This window comes from Neomonachus schauinslandi, chromosome 2 (assembly GCF_002201575.2).
Source record: "Neomonachus schauinslandi chromosome 2, ASM220157v2, whole genome shotgun sequence".
Lineage (NCBI taxonomy): Eukaryota > Metazoa > Chordata > Mammalia > Carnivora > Phocidae > Neomonachus > Neomonachus schauinslandi.
This window is the reverse complement of record NC_058404.1, coordinates 1306199-1334076: the sequence shown is the minus strand read 5'-3', so window position 1 is coordinate 1334076 and position 27878 is coordinate 1306199. Positions and strand designations below refer to the sequence as shown.

The window sequence follows — 27878 nt, the reverse complement described above, 5'->3', positions numbered from 1 at the left end:
GATTTTCTCCGGGGTAAGACAGTGGACTTAAACACTTAATTTAATTTGTCTTATTTTCTCATCTGTCTTTAAGGAACTCAGCTTGCTGTTCCCTGGAGTTTTATTACTGACAATTTCACACATAGAGAGAATCTGAAAGAAAAGTGTCCGCATCACTTAGAATGAGCAATTAACAGTTTGCCACGTGCGCATGTTTATTTTTCTGAGCCCCTTGGAGATAAGCTGTAGCCAGCCTGTCACCTGCCATCATCCTGTGCAACCACTGGGTCCTTATCATTCCGAAGGAGTGGAGAATTCCTTCATGTATCTAATTCTGCACTGCTTCTAGAATATTAACAAGGAGTTTGACACATGTGACTTTAATAAAAGTGAATAAATTGGATAACACTGTGGCATCCTCTCAGACTTAAAAATATCTTCATGCCTCTTGATCCCTGGGCCCAGGTGTGTTCAGCAAATCTGTTTCAAGAGGGGCTTTCCTCCCCCACAGACCCACCTCCTTGATCCGATTTGCCAGGCAGCAGTGCGAGGGAGTGGTGGTAGGACCCCGGGAGGAAGCTGGTGCAGGGGGATGGGGAGGGTGCTGGGGTTCAGAACTGAGTGTGCCCTGAGGATATGGGGGTGGGTAGGTGCAGGGAGAGAGGGGTGGGCAGGTGCAGGGACGGGGGGGGGGGAGGTGCGGGGACGGGGGGGTGGGCAGGTGCAGGGACGGGGGTGGGCAGGTGTAGGGAGGAAGATGGCGGGACAGAGCCAGAGTGTCTCCTAGGAGTGGGGAAAGTGCTTTACCTTTCATTCACATTTTGATCCCCCAAATTGAACACGTTTCTCTAGCTCTAGTCCTACTGCTACGGAGTGGAAGAATTATCTTTGTTTTGAAATGTTGAGTTTCCACCTGTAAACCCCTGTAACCTGCAAGACTGATGAAAAGATTTAGAGAGACTTGTTTCAATCAGGCTGTCACTGCAGGAATATATAGAAGCGACGACTAAATGTGCTTCTTTGTACTGACTGTGTTTCCTCAAATGGTAATTAGAAGTCATTTGGTTTTATACAATTTGAAGTTTTAATTCCTAATTTTCATATTCTTAAAACGTAATTCAACAGAAGTATTAATATAAAGCACTTCAATTTATAATCTTTAACACATCATAGCTAGATGGGCAATATCTTGGTGTTGATTTAATGTGATGAAGAGTTATTATTAAGGGTATAAATTGATTATTGCTCGGGAGAGACAGTGAATGTCGAGGAGAAGCTCACGACCTGATTGCTAATGGCAGGAGGGTCTGCGGTTGGGTGAGCGGGGACCACTCTATCTGGTACCTTTAATGCAAATAGCTTCCCATAATTGCCAAGAATTGGAGGTGAAAATTTCAACTTATTCTTTTCCACTGTACTTCCCTAATGTTGTCATAGTTTCGACACTTTGTTTCAAGAGCTGCAGATAAGTGCTAATGCTTCCCAGAATGCAAATTGACAAAGAACCTGATACAACGCTTGCCTCTGACGTGTAAGGAAATTTGATTAACTCTCTTGCTCCTTTTTATTTTTCATGCGTCTTCTCCATTTCCCATTCTTTCTGAATTTGCTATGAAATGCCAGGACAACATTTACACTATCCTTTCAGAATCTGAAGTGGATTTTTGTAGAATTTGCAGAGAGTTTGAAAGGATCACGGGAATATTTATCTCCTCTCCGGTCTCTTGGGCTCCTCCGTGATTGGTTTCCGCAAACAGCTGCAGGAAAATCGCTGCTTGCTCCGACATCCCCCCTCAGGTCTCAAGCATTACCATTCTCAGGTTTATCGAGCGCACATGTCTTTGTCCACTCCGGTGTCACGTGGCCATTTGGTGACTGGCTCGTGAGAGACATCCCTGTAGGCACCTGCCCGGGCTTTGCGAGGACCTGGGAGCAAGCCCGTTGAAGGCTCCCTCTGCCGGTAAAGGGAGACCCTCAGACGAGGGAATGGCCGAAGCCCCCGTCCCCCAGCCCGGGGGTCTGTGGTTCCACACATCTGGCCAGCTGGTGTCGGGTTATTAGCTGTTTTGGGCACGAGAACCTGCCAACACCTGTCCAAATGCCCCACCGTTGAGTCCCTCATGTGCTTTCTCTCTCTGTGCCACTACAGAAGGAAAACTGTGTAGCTTTGGGACAATTGCTTTTATTTCAGAAAAACACCCTATTTGTTTCATTCCACTTTATGCCATTTACCCTTTGGGTTTAACATAATGAATACGAAAATCCCCAAATACGAGTAGAGTAATGGTTTACAACCCCTCCAGAATGGATCTTTAATGACTTAACAATAGGAAGCCTGCATGAACGTGACTTAACTTAAACCAGTATTTATTTGGGCTCATTACAGTTTTTATTAACCATAGAGGGCTGAACGGACCTCACTTCATTCAATCAGTTCAGTGAGCTGTGATTATAAAATTTTAGTTTGGGAAGAAATTAGTTCATGTGATGGAAATTTCAATATTCGGAGCTCAGAGTTCTGGTTTAGCAAGCCATTTAACTTAATCTTGCTTCTTAAAGGTGCCATCACCAATAACCCTCTATCTGTTCTCAAAATGAGTGCAAGAATCAGAGGTTATCTTACTTTTTAAAACTTCTTAGGGAAATGTCTAAAGTTGATTAATAGGTGCTAGTTTTAGGTGCAAAGCATGCGGAAGAGACACATAAAAATGTTGTGTCATCTTTGTCCACAGAAATAGACATCTGGGCAACTTCGGGAAAGAAATTAAGAAAATCACAAAAAGCATCAAGTGGATCTATTCTCTGTTCTCTGCATCCAAGGCTTCCAGCAATGCCATCGTATTTAGTCATTAAATAGGACTGGGAAAAGTGCACAAAAAACAAAATCACTAGCTGATATCTCCAGCACGGGGAGGGCACAGGATACTCCCAGCCCCCACGTGAGGGCGACAGGAGGCCTGGGGGGATTTTAGATGCCGTGCTTTCACGAGGGTGTGAGCAGGAGTGTGACCGTCCCTGTGTATGACGACTGTGCATCTCTTTCCTCCTGTTCCCTTCTATGTCTCCACAGCAGAGCACCGTGGCAGACACTTCTGGGGAATAATAAATGCACCAAATACCATCAGTGCATTCAAGGAGCCGAAGGTCTCCCGTGACAGCAGAGGGGCAGAGCTTTGGGAAGACACAGCAGCTGTCCTGTCCTGCGAGAAACGCACGTGCCCAAGGGCATGGGGGTGATGGAGCAAAGACAAGCAGGTGCACAGTCCACGTTGAAGTGAAGTTCTTCTTAAGGAGCCGGGAGACAGGGGCTCCTGTCCGTGGGGCTGCTTTCCCCCACCCTTCCCTCTCTGCTCCCCCTACGGCACAGCAGAATCCAACTCCCCACTGAGGCCTGGGCACCAGGCCACCTTCTCCACGAAGCCTTCTTGGAATTTTCCCCGCTGAAAATGTCTCACACCTGTGAGGTTCTAAAGCCCCTATCTGCCTGTCTCCCACCACACGTGATGTTCTCCACTCGGTATAAATAGTCCTGTCCTGGTCTCACTGCTCCTGGTCACTGCAGTCCGTGTCTTCACGGCTGGTCACTCGCTGTCAGCCTACAGTCTGTGGGTGGCGGCTGGCTCATGGCACGTATTCAGTAAATATCTGTTGAATGTTTATATTAACGAGAGAATCCAAGAAGAAGATCCCAAAGGTTCAAAAAAGGCGTTTAGGGAAATGCAGTTGAGGGGCAGCAGAAATTCATTTTCTGCTATAGCTTGCTGGAGAATGTGGTTTCCACATGCCTCATATTAAGGCAACTGAAATCTAAATACTGTATTTCCCACGAGGATGGAATCTTATGGCTGATCTGGGTCATTGCTGGCCACTGAATTGAATTCCGTGTAGAGTACCTTTATGGCACTATTCCCAGAACTCTCTGATGCCCCCAACAACAAGACAGTCATTACTTATCATGATGACACTTCAGTGTCTAAGCCTTCTAACTGTTAGATCTTTTGTGTTTAGTTTGAGAAGGAATTTGCCCCCTTTTCCTTCCTTAATTTCTAGTGGCTAAGTAATGATGAGCTAAGTCTACATTTTATCAGCTCAGGGATTCCCTCTGGAACCTAAATGGGTGTCCCAGCTACAGGGGATCAGAATGAAGCAAAGGGCCACGGACTGGGACTCCACTTTTTCTAAAATAGTGGAAGAAGGTAATCCACAAGAACACAGACAGGAAGGAAGCGATGCAGGGAGAGAGGTTTCCAGTAAGGGATATTGTGATTCAATAGCTTCGGGCAGCACAGTGGTAAAGCATAGCTTTCGACAGGAGACGGCCCTGACTTCGCCTCGCGACTCCATCGCCATACTCTGTGGGATCTGGGGCGAGATGTTAACCTCCTTAAGCCTAGGTCTCTCTATTTTTAGGATGGTGACGATGCTATCTAGGCACCACATCGCGGTGAGCTCTGAACGAGGTGTGCAAAGAACCTCCCATAATATTTGGCACAGGATTCATGCTCAGAATGTGCTGGTGCGGAGATCTCTTCTTTTAACTATATCCCCTTTTAAACTGTAATTCTTAGAAAATAAAGACTACGTTAAAAGGACATGCGACAACTTGCATTCCCACCAACAGTGTAAGAGGGTTCCCCTTTCTCCACAACCTCTCCAACATTTGTTGTTTCTTTCCCTGTCCATTGTTGCCATTCTAACTGGTGTAAGGTGGTATCTCAGTGTGGTTTTGATTTGCATTTCTCTGATGGCTAATGATGATGAACATTTTTTCATGTGTCTGTTAGCCATTTGTATGTCTTCTTCAGGGAACTGTCTGTTCATGTCTTCTGCCCATCTTTTGACTTGGTTATTTGTTTTTTGGGTGTTGAGTTTGAGAAGTTCTTTATAGATCTTGGATACCAGCCCTTTATCTGTAGTGTCATTTGAAAATAACTTCTCCCATTCTGTGGGTTGCCTCTTTGTTTTGTTGACTGTTTCCTTTGCTGTGCAGAAGATTTTTATCTCGATGAAGTCCCAAAAGTTCATTTTTGCTTTTGTTTCACTAGCCAGCCACTTTGGAAAACACTGTGGAGGTTCCTCAAAAATTTAAAATTAGAGCTACCCTATGACCCAGCAATTGCACTGCTGGGTATTTACCCCAAAGACACAGATGTAGTGAAAAGAAGGGCCATATGCACCCAATGATCATAGCAGCAATGTCCACAATAGCCAAACTGTGGAAAGAGCCGAGATGCCCTTCAACAGATGAATGGATAAAGAAGATGTGGTCCATATATACAAAGGAATATTACTCAGCCATCAGAAAGGATGGATACCTAACTTTTACATCAACATGGATGGGACTGGAGGAGATTATGCTAAGTGAAATAAGTCAAGCAGAGAAAGTCAATTATCATATGGTTTCACTTATTTGTGGAACATAAGGAATAGCATGGAGGACATTAGGAGAAGGAAGGGAAAAAATTGGGGGGAATTGGAGGGAGAGATGAACCATGAGAGACTATGGACCTGAGAAACAAACAGGGTTCTAGAGGGGAGGGGGGAGGGGGATGGGTTAGCCCGGTGATGGGTATTAAGGAGGGCACGTACTGCATGGAGCACTGGGTGTTATGCACAATGAATCATGGAACACTGCATCTAAAACTAATGATGTAATGTATAGTGACTAACTTAACAATAAGAGAAAAATAAAATAAAATAAAAAGGACACACTACATATGGGAAATTATGATAAGGTAACGAATGCTCTAGGTGGTCTTACAAACACGGCAGTGGCTAGTGTCCCCTGTTGTTCTGCCCACAGAGGGAGACCAGAACTTCTTGGATGTGTCCTGAATGGTGTAAATTCAAATGATGACAGGATCAAATTGATAGACACATTATGGACCTAGACCTGACAAGTACGTCTTCAGTGCGGGCGCGTCCTGGCTGACCGCCCCAGGGGTCTGCACGCCCCGGGCCCCCGGAAGAATACGCGCTGCCGTGCACACAGTGGGAGCCCACAGCCTGACACTGATTTCGCATCAACTTAGGCAATTTAGTTTTTCCAAATTTTGTCTTTGTGATAAAGATTGTAAATCGCTGTGACAATTAAATAACGATTTTGCCAAGCCGAAACACATACCGACCAGTGAGAAAATGCTGCAGGAAATGAGCGATTTTTAAATATAAGAACTGTGAGTAATTGCTCCACTCAATGTACCCTAAAAAGGTAATAGATTTGGATGCATGCAAGCAGTTTGAGACACCTGTCGGCGAGCTGGGGAGCAGGTTCAAATGCTCCGCTACAGCAACGCTTCCTCCAAAACACTCAGGGTCTCCCACCCACCCAGGTGAACACGTGGAATTGGGTGATTAAGGGAGAAATGTGGGGGAAGAGAATTAGTAATTTAAAGGCAACCTCTCTCTTCCTTCATAGCTTAACACCATAAGTTCTAACAGCTAGAGATCAACACGCCAATTAGTTTCTTGGCTTTACAGATCCCAGGGCCATTGTACTCCGTCCGTTACGTAAGTCCATAGAATTTCATCCTCGTATTTCCGTTTGTATGATGACTGACAGATTCTATCACAGCAGCTATCTAGACGTGTTGCGGCAGGGCACAATCCCCAAGGACGTCAGCTATCGGTTTGAACTTGAGAATTCCGAGTGAGCTAGCAAATGGACAAAGGAATTCACGGACAAAGAAAAAGTACTTTCAAGAGAGCATGATTTGTCAAGACATTCAGAAATGCCTCTGTGAAACCGTATTTTGGTCAAGACAATGTTAGTTCTAAGTATGTGGCAATTATTCTCGGATTCTTGGTCTGTCGACTAAGGTGGTATCTGTTTAGAAATCAGGTGCAGCGATTCACAAAGGATGCTGCTTCTGATCATCCTCAAGAGAGGATTCTTCAGGTCAGTGGGAGACAGGTGGAGAATGAGGGATGCTGTCCCTTTCTACACAGAGAGGCAGAGACCCATCAGGGCAGAAAGAGGCTGGAGCAGGTCTGCTTTGTGAGCACTGGGTCAGGAAGTCACATGGATTCCCGCTCAGCGTGGTGATGGGAGAGCTGGGCGTGCACCGTCATGGGGCTGGCCGGTTCAGTCTCTACTCAGCTCAAACTTCTCTTTGGCATAAAGCCAACTCAAGGGGCACCTGGGTGGTGCAGTCAGTTAAGTGTCCCACCTTTGGTTTCGGCTCAGGTTGTGACCTCAGGGTCCTGAGATGGAGCACCAAGTCAGGCTCCATACTCAGTGTGGAGTCTGCTTGAGATTCTCCCTCTGCCCCTCCCCCTGCTCAAGCTCTCTCTCTCTCAAATAAATAAATAAATCTTAAAAAAAAATAAAGCAACTCCATTCCCTATAAACATGGGACAGTAACGATTCTAGAAAACAGTGGACACCCTCCACATCAAGTCACTGTGAGGATTCGGGAGAAGAGGTACATGGAATGAGACCAACTACCAGCACCAGGGTCAGTGCTATTGGGCTCACGATCTAACAAAACCCAAACGGATCCCTTGAACACGTTAGCGGTGGTTTTTCTGTCCATGTCCTTATCTGTTTTCTGGGAGCTGAGCGGGATGTGGTGGGAAGCACGTTTGTTTTCATTTACCCAAGTATCAAAGGAAGTGTCCCCCATTAATGATGCCATTTGCCTGTTGGCCCTACTGACCAACTGCAGTGCTAAGAAGCCGAGGGGAGGCTGCACTCTTACTTTCCTCTGAGAGATCATTCTCCTCCGCGTCTCTCTCCATGTCCTTGCACCAGCCTTCCATCCTCTTTGTCTCCGTGTGCAGCAGCTTCGCAAACCACGAGCCGTCCCTCCGGCACGGAGACACCCTCCCCGTCTCCGCTGTCTCGATGGACGGCTCCAGCCAGGGATCGGGCGGCGGCAGGCTGCCAGTGTCCACGGGGGTCCTATAGTCTTCTCTGTAACTGAAGAGCCCCTGGGTCCGAACAGTTCTTACGGCCCCATACTGGGTGGGCGTGCTGGGCTCCGAATGCCGCTGGAAGGAGGGCCCAAACTGCAGGCCCTTGTCCTCCATGGTGACGTGTCCCGGGAAGCCCTCCAGCTCCAAGTCCGCCTGGACGGCGGCGGTCACGCTGTTGGAACGCTTGAAACGCCCGTGTCTGCGGAGGGGGAAGGAAGAGAGAGGGGAGACTTTCTGAGCTGACTGCGCAGCAAGCCTACGCCTCGCTCATCAACGACACGCCTGCACCACGGCGAGCCGACAAGTCAAGGGGAAGATGAGTCTTTTCCTCTCGTTACTACTATTTTGGTGTTTCAGCTATGAAAGAACGTTGGGTTTTGCAAATAATTAACCTCTAACATCTACCTAAGTCTCAATGCCTAAATAATGCCCACTTAAGACAGAAGCGTATTGCGGGGTGCAGCGGGGGTAACGCATTCCATGAGTCCACTGCCTTGGCTCATTTACTTCCCTTGACAAATCCGCCACAAGTTTACAAAACCTCCTTATGTTGCATCTATGCAACAGGAACGCTGTGTAGCTCCTTTTAGGTAAATAACTTTTGTACCCCACTGAGTTTTGGGGACACATTTCAGGGCGTGCATCTCTTCTCCTATCTGAATAACTTAATATCATCCCCATTAAGTCTTGTACGCAAAATAAGGAATCCAAATTCCGACTTGAGCAGGTGTTTTAAAAACATGTTCATCGTACACATTGGAAGGCCGCCCAGGCCCGCACAGCCAATTACTGAAAGGATGGGCAGGAAAGGGCTTATAATTGGAGTCCAGATATTGCTGGGTGAGAACCCTGTGTGTGTGCGGGGAAGGGGGGGTTCTTCCAAACTGAACCCTAACTCTACATTTTGGCTTCTCACCAACTGAACCCTCCTATGGCAACAGCTGTGCCCGCAGCTGGTTGATGAGTTTTCCACTTAGTGTCTTTGCTGGAGGCAAAGGAGCAGAGAACAAACCCATGATGGGGATGGAAGGCAGCAAGCCCAGTCCCGTGCAGAAGCTGTCCGCGGTCTCAGCACTCTGCCGGGAACCCGGGAAGCCAGTAGCTTGTGGTCTGAATTTCTTTGCAATCAAAATCTTTATTGGCTGGGTCCTAAAACCCTCCACGATGAGCAATGTCACCCGGGACTAGATGCTAATTGAAGTTGCAGATGTGACAATTCTCTCATTGAATTAGTTGTTTATGAAATGTACAAGATATATTTTTTAAATATGAAATAAAATAATCATCCTGTTCTTGCTACAAAAATAACATTACCATCATAGACATCTCCGTATTTTATGGTTGGAAATCATGGTATAGCTAAGGTCTTAAACTTCCTTCCTTCTCTCTCTCTTTCTGTCTTTCTTTTACCTTTAACATTATTAGGTAGGGAGACATGCACCTGATTCACCCTCAAGCCTATCTGTTCTTCCTTTGGATGAAGAACTTTGGCTCTCAGGCCTGTCAGCCCCTCTGCTTTCATAGGTGGTAAATTACTTTAGGAAGAATTATTCCCCTGCCTCTCGCAAAAAACAAGATGCAGGCAGATGTTAATTCATACTTGAACGATATAAATTGCAAAGTATAAATATATGACCCTGTTACCACACATGGCATGAATTATTGATGGTCAGCATGATCTAGATGTTTGCAATCAGGTTTCTAACAGATCGCTCTTGCTTGGGAACATCGTATATTGTGAAGGGGCTGAGTTACCGCTTCTCATCTTCCACTTGGATGCCAACAGAGTGGTATTCTCGCAGGCCTCGGCTCTCTGTGTCAGAGTCTGTGGCTGTTTCCACCTAATACAACACAGAACATCTTATTTTAGAACTGAGACAAGCGACCTGGGCAGGGGACTATTGTGTGTGTGTGTGTGTGTGTGTTCATTTGCTATAACTAATTACACATTTAATTAATACAGAGATGCACTTGACCCAGTAAAATCACAAAAAAGGGAAATGCATTCATATTGGTGTAATTAGACTGCTACTGTGTTTCATCAAATTTCACATAACTACTTGAACTCAGCATTGCACTCTGATCTCTCAGATGATTGCAAATAAAATTGCTTAGTTCAGCTAAGACAAAAAATAGGCTTTGTTGGATTGCATGATTGTAGGACTTAAAGGCTCTTATCACACCCTACGGTGAAGAAAGTAAGTACAGCATGAACCAGATAGAGCTAACAACCACAAATAAGCCAGTTAATAGAATTACACTGATGGTTGCATCCACATACAGAAACACACAGGAAGGAATTTCAGCGTGTATCAGGAATACTGCGGCCATGTGTCCATCTGCCCCTATACACCGGTGTCTTGCATCTGCTAATGGGACTGTGCCCAGCGAGGCCAGGTCAGAACAGAACAGGAACTGTGCATTTTACACGAATCCTTCTCGTGGTTCTATTTGCCAAAACGTCTCCCAAACCCACCAAGCACTTTAGGACCGTTAGGGGGCAGAGCTAACACATGAGGGGATGCTGGTACAGTCCATGTTCTAAAAAGCCCTCAAACTCTCAGCACAAAAAGTCTGTGAAACCGAAGTTTAGTTTATCCGTAAATATTATCCTGGCTACTCCAGTGTCCCTTTCCTTTTTCCCCAGAAAATATTACTTACTGTATCAGCGGGACTTTGACCCCAATCCGAAATGTCATAACTAAGTTGTAAACCACATTTTCTCTTAAAAATATTAATGATTGCCATGAGGGTAAGGTACAAATCACTAAACAAATCATTATGACGCTCTCTTTTGCGACTTAGGAGAGTCTGTGATTGTAATTTGCGGCTGCCCCGTGGCCGAGCTCATGGCACCGAGGGCTCACTCAACTTGTGGCAAAGAGAAACAATGCTGTCCATATCTGATGTTTATTTTACTCTTACCACGTGCCAGGCACTGTGCCAAGAGCATAATAAGCGTTATTGCACATAGTGTCCACGGTACCCCTGCTGTGATTTCCTGCCACATTGAACAGCTGAGGAATCAGAGAAGGTGAGTAACTTGCCCAGGGGTGCACAGCTCACTGGGAGCAGAAAGAGGATTCACACCTGCGTCTGTCTGACAGCCCCACCATACTCTGTAGTGATCCGCTGTGGCCAGAATAAAGACAGCTGCGTGAAGACCCGGGGCTCCTGGTGAGTTACCGAGTGGAGGAGAACGGCTGGGCACACTCCGTTCCTTGCTGGCAGAATCCTGCACGCACGCAGAGGTCACATCACCTCCTCTGTGTGCGTGGTTTGACGGCTGGGCGAGGACACGGGGTGACCACAGGACGAGGGACATCCTTGAATCCAGATCTAACCTTGCTGCTGTCTCTATGGGGGATCATGGCTTTGATAAACTTCACCTTCCTGGACATGGAGATTGTTACTCTTATTATTTTACATGGAAAGATTACAGTAACAATTCACGTATTTAAGATGTCATCCCATGTCAGAGCAAACAGAGCTGCCTTGTGTTTTAACTGCTTGCTATTCCATTTTAGGAACATAACCTGATTTAGTTAACCAGTCTTCAAGGGAGGGATAATCTGGTTACTTCTAGTTTTCTGCCATGATTAATGATGCTGCTACAGATACATGTCTGTGCATGTTTTTGTGAACACAGTCATAGTGTAGGTGATTTTATGCTTTACAATGTTGGTAGATGGTGTCGAATTTGATGGATACATAATTTGGGGGAGATCCATGCATACATATAGTTTTAGAAAGATTTTTGTAATGGAAAGAGCACTGGATTTTATCATTGAAATGTTCAGAATATTTGTCTTATTTTTTCTGCTTCCAGGATTCTAGTCTAAGGAAATCACCTTAAATTCTAACAAGTGTGTGAGGTGTTCATCTTAGTGTTACTTATCAGGTGAAACATGATGGGGGGTGAAGTAGGCGAGCGGTAGCAGAGGGTATATTATGATTTGCTCATGACACGGAACACTACACAGTACAAAGGTAATGGTCATCAGGGCTACACCACGGAAGATGTTTTTGGTCCCATGCACACTAGCAGGTGGCATGAACAGCAAAATCACAGGATTTGTGTGCACACATGAAACACACATGTATTCACAGTCATGTATACACACTACATAAGTGACTAAAACATATAACCAGACAACAGCAGGTTGTCTCCCTTCATCCAGTCTCCACGTTCCCTGCGCTAGAATTCTCTACCATTCTGAGCAAAGGAGGAGGCTGTAGCTTTGGAGCCAGATTCTGCTACGAGCTGGCCACGCAACTCTCTGTGAGTCTCTTAAATTTTGTTGAGTCTTTTCTTCCTAGTCTCAAAAATGAGGGGACATGAGACACTTCACTTGATTGAAGTAAAACTCCACAGGAAACCAGACTCAGATAAGCTTGTCCACAGCAAATATCGACGCTCTGTCCTTCACCTCAACCGGGAAGACGGTCAGGTGTGTGATGAGATGGATACTGAATGTGAAGGATCTCACAGCGCTACAGCGCTTGTCACATGAAACTTTCCTAAGAAAAAATGACGTTATCTCTGTTTTCAGAAGGGGAAGGCTGAGGGGGATGATAAAATCATATATGGCCCGGGTGAGCTAAACACATAACAATTTCAGAAATCCTGGGAGTGGAGACCCTTAAATGGATAAGAAAAAAGGCAAATTCAAGACAAAGGAAAGGAATTACTGCTTTGCACAGTGGAAAGGAAATCAAAGGAATCTCTTCCTAAGAGGAGATTCTGGCTGAAAATTCAAGGGATCTTAAAAGTTTTGAGAAATGAAGGCATATATTCATTTTTACAAGACCTGCCATGTTCTAGGCATTGAGAAGAAAGATATATTAACAGAATCGCTAATGCTGAGTGAGATCTTTTTGAAGCAAAGGTGTTTGCAGGGCTCCCTGATGACAGGGGACAGACATGTCCCCAGTCACTGTCGTGAGTGGTGTGTGCCATCACAAGAGTGTCTGGGGTCTGCGGAGCCCGGAGCCCCACACCAGCTCTCCCCGTACGATGGCGGAGCTTGTAAGCTGAGCCACATGTCACGATGGCAGGTGGGAAGGGGGACATTTCTAAATATGGTCTGTTTACAAAGCAAGGAGCTTGGTGTGGCTGGTGTGTGCATGCACGTGTGTGTGTGTTTGCATGCACGTGCACACATGTGCGCACGTGGGACCGTGCACACAAGTGTGTACATGTAAGTAAATGTGTGAGTGTATACGTGTGTGACTGCATGCATTAGGGCGGTGTGCACATGTGTGTCTGCAGGTGTGTGCACACGTATGACTGCAAATGTGAGTGTGCACGTGTGTGTATGTGTGTGAATGACTGGGTTTGCAAGAGCAGGCACAGAGGTGAGTACATGCATGCACACACGCATGAGTGTGCACACATGTGCATGCGTGAGTGTGAGCACATGTGTGTACTTACGTGGGTAAAACTGCACACATTAGTTGCACACACACATGTACATGCATGAACATGTTTGCACCTGTGTGGATATGAGCACATGTGTGAGTATGTGAATGTGTGATTGTGTATACACATGTGAGTGACCAGCATGCATGCATCTGCATGAGTGTGCACACAAGTGTGAATGCATGTGTGCAGGTGTGAGCACATGGGTGCACACGTGTGTGTGTTGAGTGTGCATACATGTTTGTGCAGAAATGTAAGCATGAGTGCAGGGGAGTGTGTGCATGAGTGTGAGTGTGCATGCACATGTGTGTGAGCATGTGCATATTGGGTCGTGTGAGCTGGACAGGAGGCGGCCCCTGTGTGCCCTGGTCCCCATCTCCTGCATGGCAGGTGTTTGTGGGAAGTCAAAGCTGGTCAGCCGCGGTCCGGACCTGAGAGAAGCACCCAGGCAGGGAGCTGGATTAGCTTGGCTAATTAGCATCGGCTGCAGCTCCGACCGCACGTCTCTGCTGTCTACCCCGGATCATTTATGCTCTGCCTGCAAAACCGAGCGCACAGCCGGGCAGCTGCACTGCCTCAGGGCATGGTTACTGCGGTCCCCTCGGGGACTTGTCGTAAGTCCGAGAGTGAGATGCGGTCTAGCAGCCTCGCTGCTGAGAGATGCCCAAGGCAGCACCCGCACTTCCAGGAGCAGGTGCTGCGAGGCTTGCCGAGTGCGAAACGGCTCAGGCCGGCGAGGGAGAAACCCGCCTGAGCGGGCAAACTGACGCGCTCTCAGCTGCACACTTGAGCCGAGTAAGAGGCTTGTGGCAGTTGCGCTGTTCATCCCCGCAGCCCGGTGATAGAGACGGAAGAGCAGGAATCGCTCCCACTTTAAAGACGGGGCAACCGAGGCAGGTGGGCTTGAGGAACCCCTGCATGTTAATCCAAACTGCAGTGTCCGGGAATGGGAGACACTTCCAGCGGACTCTCACCAATGGACACACGCAGCACGGATACACAGAACGGGAACACAGAGGAAAGAGGCGCATGTCAGCATTGAATGAGGAGACGTGAGGGAGGGGCACCGCGGGTTCGCGTCACTGGGCCAGCCCGTGAGGCAGGGCCTGGAGCTGCACCCCCAGACCCGCAGAAATGGGTGGGAAATGCGATGTCGATCCTCTGCCGTCTGCACTCCACAGGAGCTCCTGAGACGGGCCGCGGTCGGTCAGCTGGCAAACCCCCGTGAGCCCTGGCTGAGTGTGCAGCACAGTAGCCATCCCTCCCTACGAGTGACAAGACAGACAGACTGGGGCAGGTCGCTTCTTGCCACGCAGCTCAGGGGACGGGCCCCGCACTGACCCCCCGTCTCCTCTCTGGGAAGCGGGCGCCCTGCAGGCTTTTCAACAAGGCTGCCCTCCGTCCTGGCTGCGACTCTCACGGCTGTGACCCTCTAGGCAAGTCACTTACCCACGAGCCTCAGTTTCCCCATCGGTAACCTGGATAACGGCTGGCCCCTAGGGTTACGACGAAGTTAAAAGGAGCACGTGCTGGAGAGCCCGAGACACGGCAATTCCACGAGCCTGCTTCTCAGGGTTGTTTCTGCGTCGTGCTTTCACAGTGCGGACACGCCAGCCAGCCCCCCAGGGCCTCTACGTGTCTGGGGGTCTCCCTCACTCTGGTTCTTCGTGCTTCCCTGTGAGTTGACTCCCTACGCTGGCCTACGTTTCAACTCTTTGACTCGTATTTATTCTAATACCTGAGCTTCTCTGGCCGTGTTTTCTACCGGCTCCTCAATCCCCGTCAGTCTGATAATGGCAAGGTTACACGCTCACGTGATGTTGTGCATTCCCTTACTGCCACGGAAGACAGCGGACCCTTCACACACGTGCACTCACACTGGTGTTCATGGAACACTCACCCACCGTCACCCGTGCACCCACTTATCCGACACTGACCGAGCACTTGCTATGTGCCAGGCACTGTGCTAGACGCTGGGTGGTGAAGAGGCGGGGGCAGCCGGGCCTTCACAGACACGCGGTGCGGGGGGGGCAGCGCCGGAAAGGCTTCCGGGGAGGGGTCAACGCGTGAGCCGCAGGGAGCGGTGGGCAGGGGAGCAAGGACATTCCCGCGGAGGACAGGCGTGGTTGCTAGAAGCAGAAAGGGCCACGGGGCGAGGACAGGTGTTGGGGCTTCTGGGCGATGAAGTGGAGGGAGGGGGGGTGGCGCCCCCGACCAGCCGATGACCCGCTGCTCCAGGTCTGCTCTGCTCGGATAAAGCCAGAAGATGACACCCCGGCCTCGTCCCGCCAGGGCTGGTGCGGGTAGCAGGAGGGAGTCTGTGGTGTCAGGTGACAGGGGCTGGTGCAGGCAGCAGGAGGGAGTCTGGGTCAGGTGGCAGGGGAGAAGGCCAGAGGGTGCACGAGCACCTGGAACGTGCAGCCAGCCTCGTTAACTTGCGTACCTCGCACGTCTTCTCTGGAGACATGACTTTGGAGCCGGAGGGACCGGCGTCCGAACCCCGGCCTCCCACACACTAGCACTATGGCCCGGCAAGCCTGTCGGCTGCAGCAAGTTACGTCCCTATTTGAGCCCCATCTCGGTCCTCATCGAAGAGGGGCTAATTGCACATCATCGGGGGACACGAGTGATAGGGGGGCACCTAGCATAATGCCTGGCATATAGAATCAGGACAGAGAGAGGTGACAGAGCAGTTTTATGAATAATCCAAAAAAGGGAGATAAAATAAAAATTCATGCGTACTTGGCTTTGGAGTATATTTTGGTACTTACATCTGACCTTGGGTATGGCTGATGCTCTGGGAATTCAGAATCCTAAACAAAACAACGAAGCCACAGTGTGGAGACCTGGTTCAGAGGACCTAGTCAAGCGGGCAGTCGCCCCAGCCTGCTCTCCCGTGTCCCCAGGACGTCGAGCCCCCTCACGCCAGCACCGAGCACATGTGGCTCTCAGGCAGACCTCCGCTCACCCTCCTCCCTGGCCACGAAGCCTTCTGATTTTGGGACTTCCAGCTGGACACAGGCTGAGTGGAGGAGTGACAGGAAGCAAGAGTGGACCACGCTTGCAAAGGACTCGGCAAGGACACTGCCTCGCTGTGCCAACACGATCTCGTAGGGGAGAGCGGCAGAGGCAAGACGTTGTCAGCGTGAGGCGCGTCCCGTGCCATCCTGGGGCTGGGGAGTGGGCTGAAAGGTGGCCCCTGTGTCTTAGCACAGTGCCTCCCGGGCCCTGGGAGTGGGCTAGCTGGACCCAGTGGGGGGCCGCCCCAAGACACGAGGTCTGTGTCTCGGGGAGAAGTCTGGGGCCTCAGGGGGTGTGGGTCAGCCCTCGGTGGTCTGAAACCACGGGCCCGGGGTCTGCCACCACAACTGAACACCCAGAGTGCCCTGCGGCCGGTGAAGGAAGCGCCTCCCTGCAGCCCTGGCCTGAGTAGCTGTGAGCACGCCTCAGTTTTCCACCGAAGAGGCCTTTCCAACTTCCACCGCTGTATTCCCAATGCCCTTCCCCCCCACTCCGCTGCTGGGGCACAAGACTGAAAGGCTTTCGAAAAACTGGGTTTCAACCAAGAAACCATCCTTCTGAAGTATCAAAACAAGCTGTCTCCACACTCGGTAAGCAGCAGGTGGCCCCTAGAAAGTGCCCTGGGTGGGGTGTCTGGGTGGCAGGGGCAGGCGTGAGACGGGGACCCGAGATGCCCTGGGGTGGTCCCCCGGCTGTTGACTTGCCGGCTGGCCCTGCAGCCGAGACCTCACTCTCGCGTCTCCCTGCTAAGCACCCCGGGCCGCGGGGTCGCTGCGTCTCAGTCTACGCTACCTGCGGAGCCCGGGGGCAGGCGGCACAGCCACGGGGCACAGGGAGGCTACCTGGATCCCGATGGAGGAGCGCCGGCTCTTGAGGAAGTCCTCGGCCTTGGACACCAGGACGGCCTTGTCGCTGGTCCGCGCGGAGCTGCTCTGGCCGTCGGAGGCGAGGCGCTGGGCCGCGGCCGTCTCCAGGGCAAGGCTCATGGCCTTGTTGCTGTCCAGGCTGTCCGTGGAGTTGTAGAGGCCGCGGCTGTCCTGGGGCCACGGGGACGCCCGCTGTGCGCGGCCGTCCTGGTAGGCATCCTGCGTGGATTCGGTGCTGCTCTGTGCGGTCACCGAGATCAGAGGCTTGGAGGTGGTGCGTGGGGGGACGGGCGGCGGCGTTTTCTTGTAATTCGCATAGGAGACAGCTGTAAGGAAAGTCAACGTGCCATCAGCGGAAGCATCCTCCCCTCCCTGGAAACCTGGTCCACCCTTCACTGCCAACGACCCACGAGCCTTTGCAGAACGTGGGGCCTGAGAAGATAACTCAGCAAACTCCAGGGCACCCCTGCGCTCAGAGACGGTGCACGCAGATATACTCACAACAGTGGGGAATTAGAAAGCCCCCCAAATGCCGCGCCAGCGACCACACTGAGTAACTTCGGACTCAGCAGGACAGATAGCAGGCACGACCCCATTTTCACGCAGGGCAGGGTCACGGGCGATGCTCACTTCGTCACACCGCGGCAAAGCAGGACCTACTCAGCTCGATCCGGGTGAAGGTGGAATATATTTATAAGGAGAACCTGTGTATGAAAAAAGGTTAGACGCACAGGAAGCTGTCCATCAGCTCATCATCGAGGGACAGCAGGGTGACTCTTCTCTCTTCTGCTTCTCTGCATGTTCCAAAAATGCTTATGATGAGTAGGTATTGTTTTTCTAATGGAAAAGCATAGAGCGTGAGAAGACCGTTTGCTCCCTGTAAGGACATGCTTACTGGGTGTAAAGTGTAGACGGCGGTTGAGAAGGGACTGCGGGTCTCCAAACGCACACCGCAGGGCCCTCCCGCACCTCCCACCTGCCCGTAGCCAGTGCCCCGCCGCCTCCCGTCCTGCACTCACTCCCCGGCCGCCGCCAACCCACCGAGGGACAGGAAATGCCTTTGGACGTGAAGTCCTATTAAATGTCTCTTTAAAGGCCATCCCAAATTCACTAGACATATTTGCCGGGCTCGGGGTGTTACTTATTTTTCCAGCGAGGTGAACGACGCCGTTTCGACAGGAATGTTCTCCGTTACAGTTAATGATTTTTCTTTATCTGGAACGGAAGTGCTCACCCAAGGGCTTCCCAACGGACGCCATCAGTGCGACCCAGCACAAAGGCACCCGCAGGGTGCGCAGGTGCGCGGATTGCCTGTGTGCCACCACATGGGGAGGGCCCGGCCTGGTCTGGGAGGACAGACTGAGCGGGTTTCCCCTGCGAATTTCAGAAGGTGCCCAGAGCCGGCGTCCTGCGGTGGCCCGTGGGAGCACGTCGTTTCCGCTCTTCTGTTCCTGGGGATTTCAACGCGCTCGCCTGTTCCTGCGATCTCCCCCAGTGACGGTGTGACCTGGGTCAATTTGTTCTCCTAATAAATAAAACCTCAAATGTCATTCCAAATAAAAATCGGCAAGTGACAGAACAAAATGAGTTTGTCGTGTCAGGATGATCTGGGTTTGAAGGCATAAAAACTGCACATGAAGATTTATGCCGTGGACACGTTTCTAAAAGAATGCATTGGAAGAGACTCGGGAAGGTGGAAACAGACGGAGGAGGGCAGTTACTGGAAGCGCAGGCTTTGAACGCTGCACGAGAGGAAGATTTTTCCCCCCCTAATGTTGATTGACCCCTAAAGGAAAATGACTGAACACAGACCATGTTCAAGGCATTATTCTAGGAGATTCAGAGATTCAGCGATGTGCACGGCAGGTTCCCAAGCTCAGACCCTTACCACTGATTTAAGGATATGTGGGCAGGCCTCCTGGGCAGAGGCTGCTGGGCGCCCACAGCCGTGCTGCTCGCTGGCCTCTCCCCGCTGGGGGACACCGTTCTGCCCTCCCAGGATCTCCCCCTCATCTTGCGTCCCGGGCACCATCCTCCAACCCCACGTCGCCTCTGCCTGAATCCCTGTGTTTGCCAGGGTGGCTGGACATCCTCATCCCTGAGCTGTCCTGCCCTTGCTGTCAAAGGGGCTGAAGTAGTTAGGTTGGTGTAAGAAGGCCTTTGTGTCCATCTGATTTCAGAGAATCGCAAATGTGCTCACCTGGGCACCTTGCTGTGCTTGGATCTCTTTGCCTCTGAGACACTCCCTCCAGCCACCCGCTCTCTCCTGCACTCACCTGTTCCTTCTCCTCCTCTCTGGCTCCCACACCTTCCCTTGCATTAAACCTCAGAAGCCACCAGACCCCTTGCTCTGCTGGACTCTCCCTCCTTCCCTACTCACCACCCGCCTCTTAAGCCCACCCTCATGGACCCTGCCGAACTCGGTCCTAGATCCGTAGGGATCCACAGGAGTCTGTTTGGGACTCACTGCACATCACATGGGAGTCTGCTGAGTGCAGAATGGGCTGCTGTGGGGCTGCCACCGGAGGAATCCGCAGAGGTGTGCCCCCTGGCCCACAGTCGGCTCTGCCCAACCTCAGAGCTGCCACGAAGCCCCCCTACCCCCCCGGCTCTGACTGGCGCTATACCAGGGCTCCCATTTGCCTTGGTGTTCAGAGCCCTGCCACCCCACGGGCATCGTCCCTTATAACGGACATAAAGCTAGCGGCTCTGTGTTCAGCGAGGGACAGCGGTCTCAGCGGCCTCTGTGTGCATGTGCTTGCCAACTTGGCTGCTCATGCCCCCACTACCTAGTCCTCTCCTTGGAGGCTTCTGCAACAGGTGGTCAGGGCAGATCCCTGGGTGCAGGTTCCTTCCCCCGCCCCCCTCACCTGTTCCTTCCCCTCCCTCCCCTCTGCACACTTCTCCTTCTGTCACTCACTGCTCTAAGGGTCTCCAAGCACTGAATCCAAAGCCCATTTTCAACTCCCCAAGCTTGTGACTGTGTTGAGCCCGTTTCTTTCTTGAAGACGGTTGCTCCTCCTACCTTTACTGTTGGGCGAGTTCATTCTATTTCTCCACCTTCCGTGACAGGCCCCCTTCCTAAGGCTCCAGAGCTGTCAGGGAATGACTCCACGCTCGTACTGACCGCCCACACTCTCCTGGATGTGGGGCATCGCTTCTCCTCTGCAGCCCGGTCTCCCGCTCTGCGCTCGGCCCCCTCTGTGGCCCGTCTTGTGCAAGGGCGCCCCTTGGGCTCGTCTTCCAGACAGGACAATGATCCTCCTGGGCCCCAAGTCAGTCCAGTCCGAGCTCAGCCGATGGCGTCTATGAACCAGCTCAGCTCCTGCCGTGCCGAGTCCCGAGCGCCTCGTCGTGCCTCTTCTTGGCTGTTGCCGGCCTCGTTCGGCACCATCCTCTCTAGCCTGTCACTCCGCTGGACCACCCACACCCAGCGGCCACACGGACGCTCCCACAGACATCCCTGTGGGCCCCCACGTCGTGCCCCCGCAGGCCCTTGCTCCTTCCCGTTATTTCCACAAGTGTCTGATACGAGAGGTCTTATGTGTCCCCTGACTCTCAGGCCCAGGAAATGTCCCCCTCCGCCCTCCCGGCCCCGTGCCTACATCCATGGCAGCCTCTGTTTGCAGGGAGGGGTATTCACCAGACTCTGACCTCTTTCATGCTGGGGAGATAGGCGTTCCCTCGATGCCCAGCGTAGTGCTTCGCACATGTCTAGGGCTGGATGAGCTTATGGAAAAATCCCGTAGCTTTACGACACGGCCAAGGTTCCATGGGGACTCCGCCCCAATGACCAGGGGCCATGCAATTTCAGAATAGGGGAGCTGCTGTAACAGAAGTAAAATGCAAACCACAGAAAACCCACATTCCTCAGGAAGTTTATTTTTGGCCATAGAAAAACATCTACAAATATGTTTGTGCTTCTCAAATAATAACATAAAGTAAAATAACTTATGTATGCCATCTGTAAGCTTAATTTAAACGTACTGTACAGTTGCACGAAGGGGAACTATTCCCGGGCTCTGATACGAATAAGACTCCAGGGCACAGCAGGATTTGGTTGGAAATCATTTTGAACATCTGGAAAGAGTGAAGCTGTGAGAGGCAGAATCTCTAGAACTTTTTCAGGGGTTGGAAAGGGGGTTGGAAATATCCTGCTGACCCAGAGTCGACACGGACTCTCTGCTGACTCAGGGGGAAAAAGGGGGGTGCCTGAATGTCAGGAGCTTCTGGAGAGAAGCCCGGCCTGGGACGGGGCGCGTCGGGGACCGGGTGCATCACACAGACTGCAGAGACCAGAGGGACAGGCGGACGTCCAGCCACCACTGGCAGATGAGAGGGAGTAGGAGAGCAAGCAGGACTCCTCCTGTCCGAGGAGCATGGAGTCTGAGGACTGTCTGTACTCACAGGTCAGTCAGTGGGCAGCATTTGGGAGAAGGGCTCCAGAAAGTGGCCCCGGGCCAGGTTTTCAGTGCAAGTGGAGAGAGGCAGAGGTCTGAGCGGGCAGCACAACGAAACGCAAGTCGATACACCGGCCTTCAGGGCAGGACCCTGTTGCCAGAGGAAATGGAGTCAGGAGCAGCTAGGCCAGCCGTTTCATCAGCTGCCTCCACGGGCTCGGTCCTTTTCTAACTGATGCTGCAGGCAGACCTGTGGCTCAGATCGGACTCCGTCAGAGCTGCTGAAAGCCGAGGCTCCTGGAGGAAGCCCGTGGGGGAGCCCAGCCACGAGGCCTGAGGTCTGAGCAGCTGATGCTTGCTCTGCGCCCGGACACCTCACAGCTCGCTCTGGAGGCCAGGGGGACCCACTCTTCTCGAGGAAGCATGCTGTCCTGCGTTGGCGAGAGCACTCCAGCCTGACACCCAGCCGGACCCGGACCCGGACCCGGACCCGGGACATTAGTGGATCCAGGCAGGGCTGCGGAGGGGCCTGGCTGCCCAGCTGTGCTCATCTGTCGGTCTGAGTGGAACTGAGGTGCAGCAGAAATATGCAGGAGGTGGGGGTCTAGCGCCGTTCCCAGTCCCGTCCATCATTGGTGTGTTCGGCGACAGCCGGTGGGCAGGGCTCTGCATGGACCCTAGCTGCGCGGTGAGCAAGGAGCCCCGCCCTGGGGATTCTGCTCTGGGGACTCTCAGACCCTCACATTAGATACGTCCGTGGGTTACCAGTGGTGCTCAGCTGGGGTGGTTGCACCTCCTCTCTCTCCCAGGGGGCCCCTGGCAGGGGCTGGAGGACATCCTTGGTGCTGTCACAACCGGAGGGGGGCAGGGTGCCACTGGCTTCTAGAAGGAAGAGGCCAGAGGAGCCGCCAAACCCCGTCCAGGGCACAGCCCAGCCCCCGACACGAAGGGCTACCCAGCTCGGAACGTGATAGTGCTGAGGCTGGAAACTCAGGTCAGGCGAATCGTTTCATCCTTCTGGGTGGGACTCCTTGGCTCCTCTGTGACACGAAGGGACACGTCACATCCCAAGGCATTCACCGTCCTCGCTGGGGGGAACAATATGCTCCTAAAAGCTCAGAAAACATGCCTGTCTAGCAGTTTACAGGTGAGGCCTCCTGCTGATCCCTGTGTGGGGCCTGGGGCTTTTGGTGACTTTCATTCTCCACCACTCAGGCTAACGTCAGAGGGAGCTCCACTTGTATGCTGGCCTAAAGCCCTCAGCTCCCCGCACTACTTCCTGGGAGCTGGAGCCTGACCAAATGAGTAGATTGTCCTCTTACAACTTGTCATTTCCTTCTGTTTGGTTAGGAGCTTTGGCGATTCCCTCTTCTTCCCAATCTGGATGGGGATTACTGCGCAGAGTGTATTTCTCTCCTTGACAGCGGTGGCCCACTGGAAACCTTGTTTCTTACTCAGCCTTTCTTAATTCTACTTCACAGTGTTAATGTATCAGGGTACGAAGTGTCACATGTACACACGAGTAAGGGGACGGCCGGGGAAAGGTGTGACGAGAGCTCGCTGAGGGAGGACTTCATACGGCCACACGGAAGCTAGGTGGTTGTTTCGATGCTAACCCGTTCGGCACCATTCCTTTCCTGCAAGGAGAGTCTCGATCCCTGACGCCATCTTCAGACGCTGTGGAGCCACCAGCAGGTAAGCACGGCCACCCGGCGCGCTCCACGTGCATGCCACTGGCAGCTCCCCGGAGGAAATGCTGCTTCTGCAGAGACGTCAGGTCTCGGCACGGGCTGGGTGGCAATGAAGGGCAGCCGAGAAACATGGGAACAGAGATTAAGAAGTTACTTCTGCCTTAACACGGTTGTATCGCCCTTTGCCCTGTGGAGATGGGTGGAAGGGTGCTCAGGAAAATACCAAACTGGCCGCGCCCTCCGCTGTGTCCGCTGAGCAGTGAAGGACGGCGTGTGCGTCACAAGGACTGGGACACCTGGAGGGCGGGCAGAGCAGACCGATCCTCCTGGACTCCAGTTCCAGCTGGGTCACCCCTTCACAGCCGTCCGCAAACATTGCCCTTCTTACCCCGTGCACAGAGGTAAATCTCCCAAATGTATTTAGTGCAAAGAAACTTCCTGAACGCATATCTTGTACATACAAACAAAATTACAGTGTTACAACTTATCTCCGTGATCACAGGAAAATCCAGCATCACGTCTTCTTGCCTTACAGTGCATTTGCTACAGGGTGATAATACGAATTCTTAAATTGGCTTCGTTGTAAAAATGCAGCGGAACAACATACTTTCTTGAGAAATTGATTAAAACTGGGCAATGCTCAGCATACATCAAGGACAATGGACATCACTCAAGCCGGGGAGGGTGTGGCGGAGTGACTTTTTCCAGGGAGGCGAGAGAGAGTTGATGCTGTCTTCACGCTGTGTCCGTGCGCCAAGCAGACGGTTTAATAACCATTAAAGTGGGAGTGTGGTTTGCCATCAGTGTGGTTTGTCCAGACGAGCAAACGGTGGGGCCAGTCTCTGGGCGCTCAGAGAAGCTACTGATCAGCTTCGGTAAACGATACTCTTGTCTGGAAGAGTGATGTTCTTCTGCATGTCAGCAAAGCCCGGATACCGAAGTGTTTATTCGGGCGGCTCTGTTCTCCTACTAAACATTGTAGGAAGTATGTCCAAATAGATGATTTTCCTTTGCTTAAAGAATTCAACTGCCTGCAACGTAATCATTAATTTTCACTGCCAAACCACGGAGGAAATTTTATAACAATACAGAGTCAACTGGAGGCGTTGCTAGGAATGCCGTGACTAGGGACACCCCAAAAGCTGCCGCCGAAGGGACTGCAGAGACCTTGCATTTCCTCCGCGTGGGTACCAAGGTCACCTGCCTCCCCATCCTTGGTTGCCATCATACTGTAAGATTCTCTGGTTCCAGTAAACATTTGTCTTGAGCCTAAGACACTGGCTCCATCCAATTGCTCATAATGAAATTGAAGAGAAGGGCAGAAGGACTAAAGTCTGCATCAGAGCCTCACGAAAGCCCAGGAAGAGAATGATCCAGGGCTGAAAGGGAGACTTTCTGGAGGACACGGGCTCAGGCTGAGTCTTGGAGGCTGGACAGAGCGGGCGATGTGGGGGAGGACGCAGCCGGTCCGTGCCGAGCGTGCGGGTTACTCTGCGTGGACTCACCGTGCTTGATACGGGACGCAGCGCCCAGTGGAATGGGGGTTCGGAATCAGTGGGTCAGGAATTACTGAGAAAACTTGGCTCCTTTAAACAATACTCTAAGTTTGACTGATTCTCCCCTAGTGGTCTGGAGGCTCTTGTTCAGGGGATAAATTGACTGATTATAATAGTTTTCTAGGGATACCATCTCGTTTCTTTTTAAGTGTCATAGAGTTCTCTTCAAATTATTTACTTTCTGGGGAAAATATCAAATGGATGTTCTACTGCTCTTTCTTCCCCCAGATGGAAAAAAAAATGTGCTTTAATGTTCATACACTTGCTCTGATACATTTTAGTGGTTTAATACCTTGACGTATTATGACAGTGCACCTTCCAGAACACTGACGCTCCTGGTTGAATATCCTAAAACCACAGTGGCTGAAAATTTCTAGAAAAGGGAAATTCTCTGTATTTCTGTTTTGGTTCTAGTAGAGCTGAACTGACTCTTCATTGCTTCTGACATAAAATGAGGTAACAGGGATCTTGGACAAATTAAATTCTCTCAGCCTCAGTCTGCTCATCTGTAAAGGTTACATATTTGGGATCTGTTGTCATGGGGATGGGCGATAAAGCCCAGAAAGGGAAGGACAGAGGAAAGTGCTCAGCAAGGGCAGCTACTACGGTGTTGGCCACGTAGAACCATCCCTGCGTCCGCCGTCAGTGAGTAGAAGTAACACAAGCTCACAGAAACCGTGGACTGGACGGAGCCCCTCATCGGGACCCAGTCACCACACGTATGTTTAGGAGGTCTCTCTGTCTACCGTTCTCCTGGAAGTGCATGCGCACACAGCCACGACTGGGCGGCATGGGGTCTGCACTTTATACTTTATTCCTTACCTAAGCTGCAGACAACCTTGCCGGGTACATGGCATTTGGATTTCCATTTCCCAGATGAGAAAACATGTTCACCCGGGTTTAAACATCTTCCTAAGGTCAGCCAGGACGAGGTGGCAGAACTGGGACATCGGTCCTCGCCAGTTGTTGGTTATAATGATTCTTTCCCTCTTTCCCTGACCCTGTACTGAGCTCAGTCTGATTTCTCACGGTTGGATCTGATTTTATTCCTCCTTGCCCGTTGCAAATGTAAGTGAGAGAACCATTTATCGTTTCAGCAAGAATTTCCTCTTAATAGGATCAGTTCCAAGTTTTCTAAAAAAATAAAAATAAATGAAATACATCTGGCAGCAGGAGAAATTTTAGACTGTACTCCCACTCCATGGCGCGAATTGTTTGAAGGGCTGTTAGCTGATGGGGTTGAGACCGAGTAAGAGGAAATTAATTGCAATTATCTCTCAATTCCTTACAGGATGGAAAACAGTGAAGCCATTTTTGGGAAAGAGGCCTGATATTTGCTTACTCATCTAATGAGACATTTCCTCGGTTCACAGGAAGTTCAGAAGGGACCGGAGCATTGCAGAGCCCCCACGTTTCTGCCTTACAGAACTGAGGAAGCTGAGTGACAGGAAATGAAGCCTTCCCTCCGGCGGATCAGCCCTCTGGCAGAGCACCCAAGTTTTGCATCCTAAATAGTAAAACTTCGCATGGGCAATTTTTCTTCTCTGTTTCAGCTGAGTAACAGTGATGTTCGAAGCCCTTCTCAGCACTGACCAGCCATCTGGAGAGAGGGAGGGGACGCTGCCCCTCTGTTAGCACATGATTTGCAGTCACGCGGCCAGGACAGCAGGTGCCGCTGCCGGCTGAGAGACCCAGATGCAGCCTGCTCACACCAGAAGTGTTCTCTCGTGCTTGAACGCCGATGGAAAAAAGTCCTTGAACAAATATGATAAAGATGTCTATTTATACAAAGTTTTCTTGGAAATAGCTAACAGTTAGTTGATGAGCACTTGCTAAGTCCAAACACTATTATTTTGGACATGAATCACTGCATTTGATCTTCCGGAAATCCTAGGACGTAGAAGCAGGTTGGCAGTGTCCTCAGTCTCAGAGACGGTCCACGGAAGACCTGGGGTTGCCGTCCAGAGCAGTAGGTTCCCTCCAGACAGCCGGGATGGCTAGCTAACGGCCCAGGGCAAGTTCTGGTGGAACGTTTGAGGATTTCCTACCCCTGGGATCTGAGCAACCCACATCTCCATGGAGGGAGATACATGCATGGAGGGGAAAAGGGGGGACAGACACATTTATAATCCCCTGAAAATACTTATCCCTTGTCCACATGATTGATTCCCCTTGCAATGGCCCCACCATAAATCCAACACATGGATTTAATAGAAATAAATGATGCTTACTGTTTTGAGAATAATAAATACTCTATAAGTTAAAGAAATAGATTTAGAAATACACATGAAAACTTCCAGGCACCCTGATACCAGACTTATTCTCACATGTTAGTATGGGAGTCAAGATGGGATTTGTATTTTAAGGTATAAGATAGGCATTTAATATACATCTTGAACGTACCCACTGTCCCTTAGAGGGGTCCTGTGTCCATATGACATGGTCCCCCACGGGATTTTGAATGGGACGTTTATAGCAGAACAATAAATCACATTTATATTCCTGGTTAACTGAACACTTTTGAATTTTATAATTTAAAAATTAAGAATCAGCTGTCACCCTTCAGTAAATCAAAACTGCAGTACATAAACTATTTTAGGTAAATAAAATAATACTGAGACAGAATTTTTGAAAAACTGATGTAAATCAGTGTTTTCACTCATTCATCAGTCTGCTCTTGTGACAAATATTTGTTGGTACCTACGATCTTGTGGGATAGAATTGTGTATTCCTAAATGGCTCATTATAGTTAGAATTAGAAGCTTGGAACTATAGTAAAGAAACAATTTAAAATGATCATTTGATCATGTTAATTTGCTGTCAGGAATTAAAATAAACAATTAAAGAAATCATTATACATATTCAAGAAAACCATTCAATTATTCAGCTGGATAGTTTGGGGATAGTAATTGTCTTAATTCTGTGTATATGAATACACAATTAGAATATACTCACCAGAGCTAATACTAATTACAGGCATTGTTATCTATCATTTTCTATATGCATATCAGGGAAACCTTAAATAC

General features: G+C 50.3%; 1 protein-coding gene across 1 annotated transcript in view; it reads right to left on the bottom strand.

The window, feature by feature from the left end:
- Positions 1-27878, bottom strand: part of DLGAP2 (DLG associated protein 2) — a 184001-nt gene that overhangs the window by 17920 nt on the left and 138203 nt on the right. The window contains exons 7-10 of the mRNA XM_021694152.1: positions 17182-17531; positions 16090-16131; positions 9652-9737; positions 7680-8095 (exon numbers count right to left, since the gene is read on the bottom strand). Coding sequence (XP_021549827.1) covers positions 7680-8095; positions 9652-9737; positions 16090-16131; positions 17182-17531 — 894 coding nt within the window. The remainder of the gene's footprint in view (positions 1-7679; positions 8096-9651; positions 9738-16089; positions 16132-17181; positions 17532-27878) is intronic.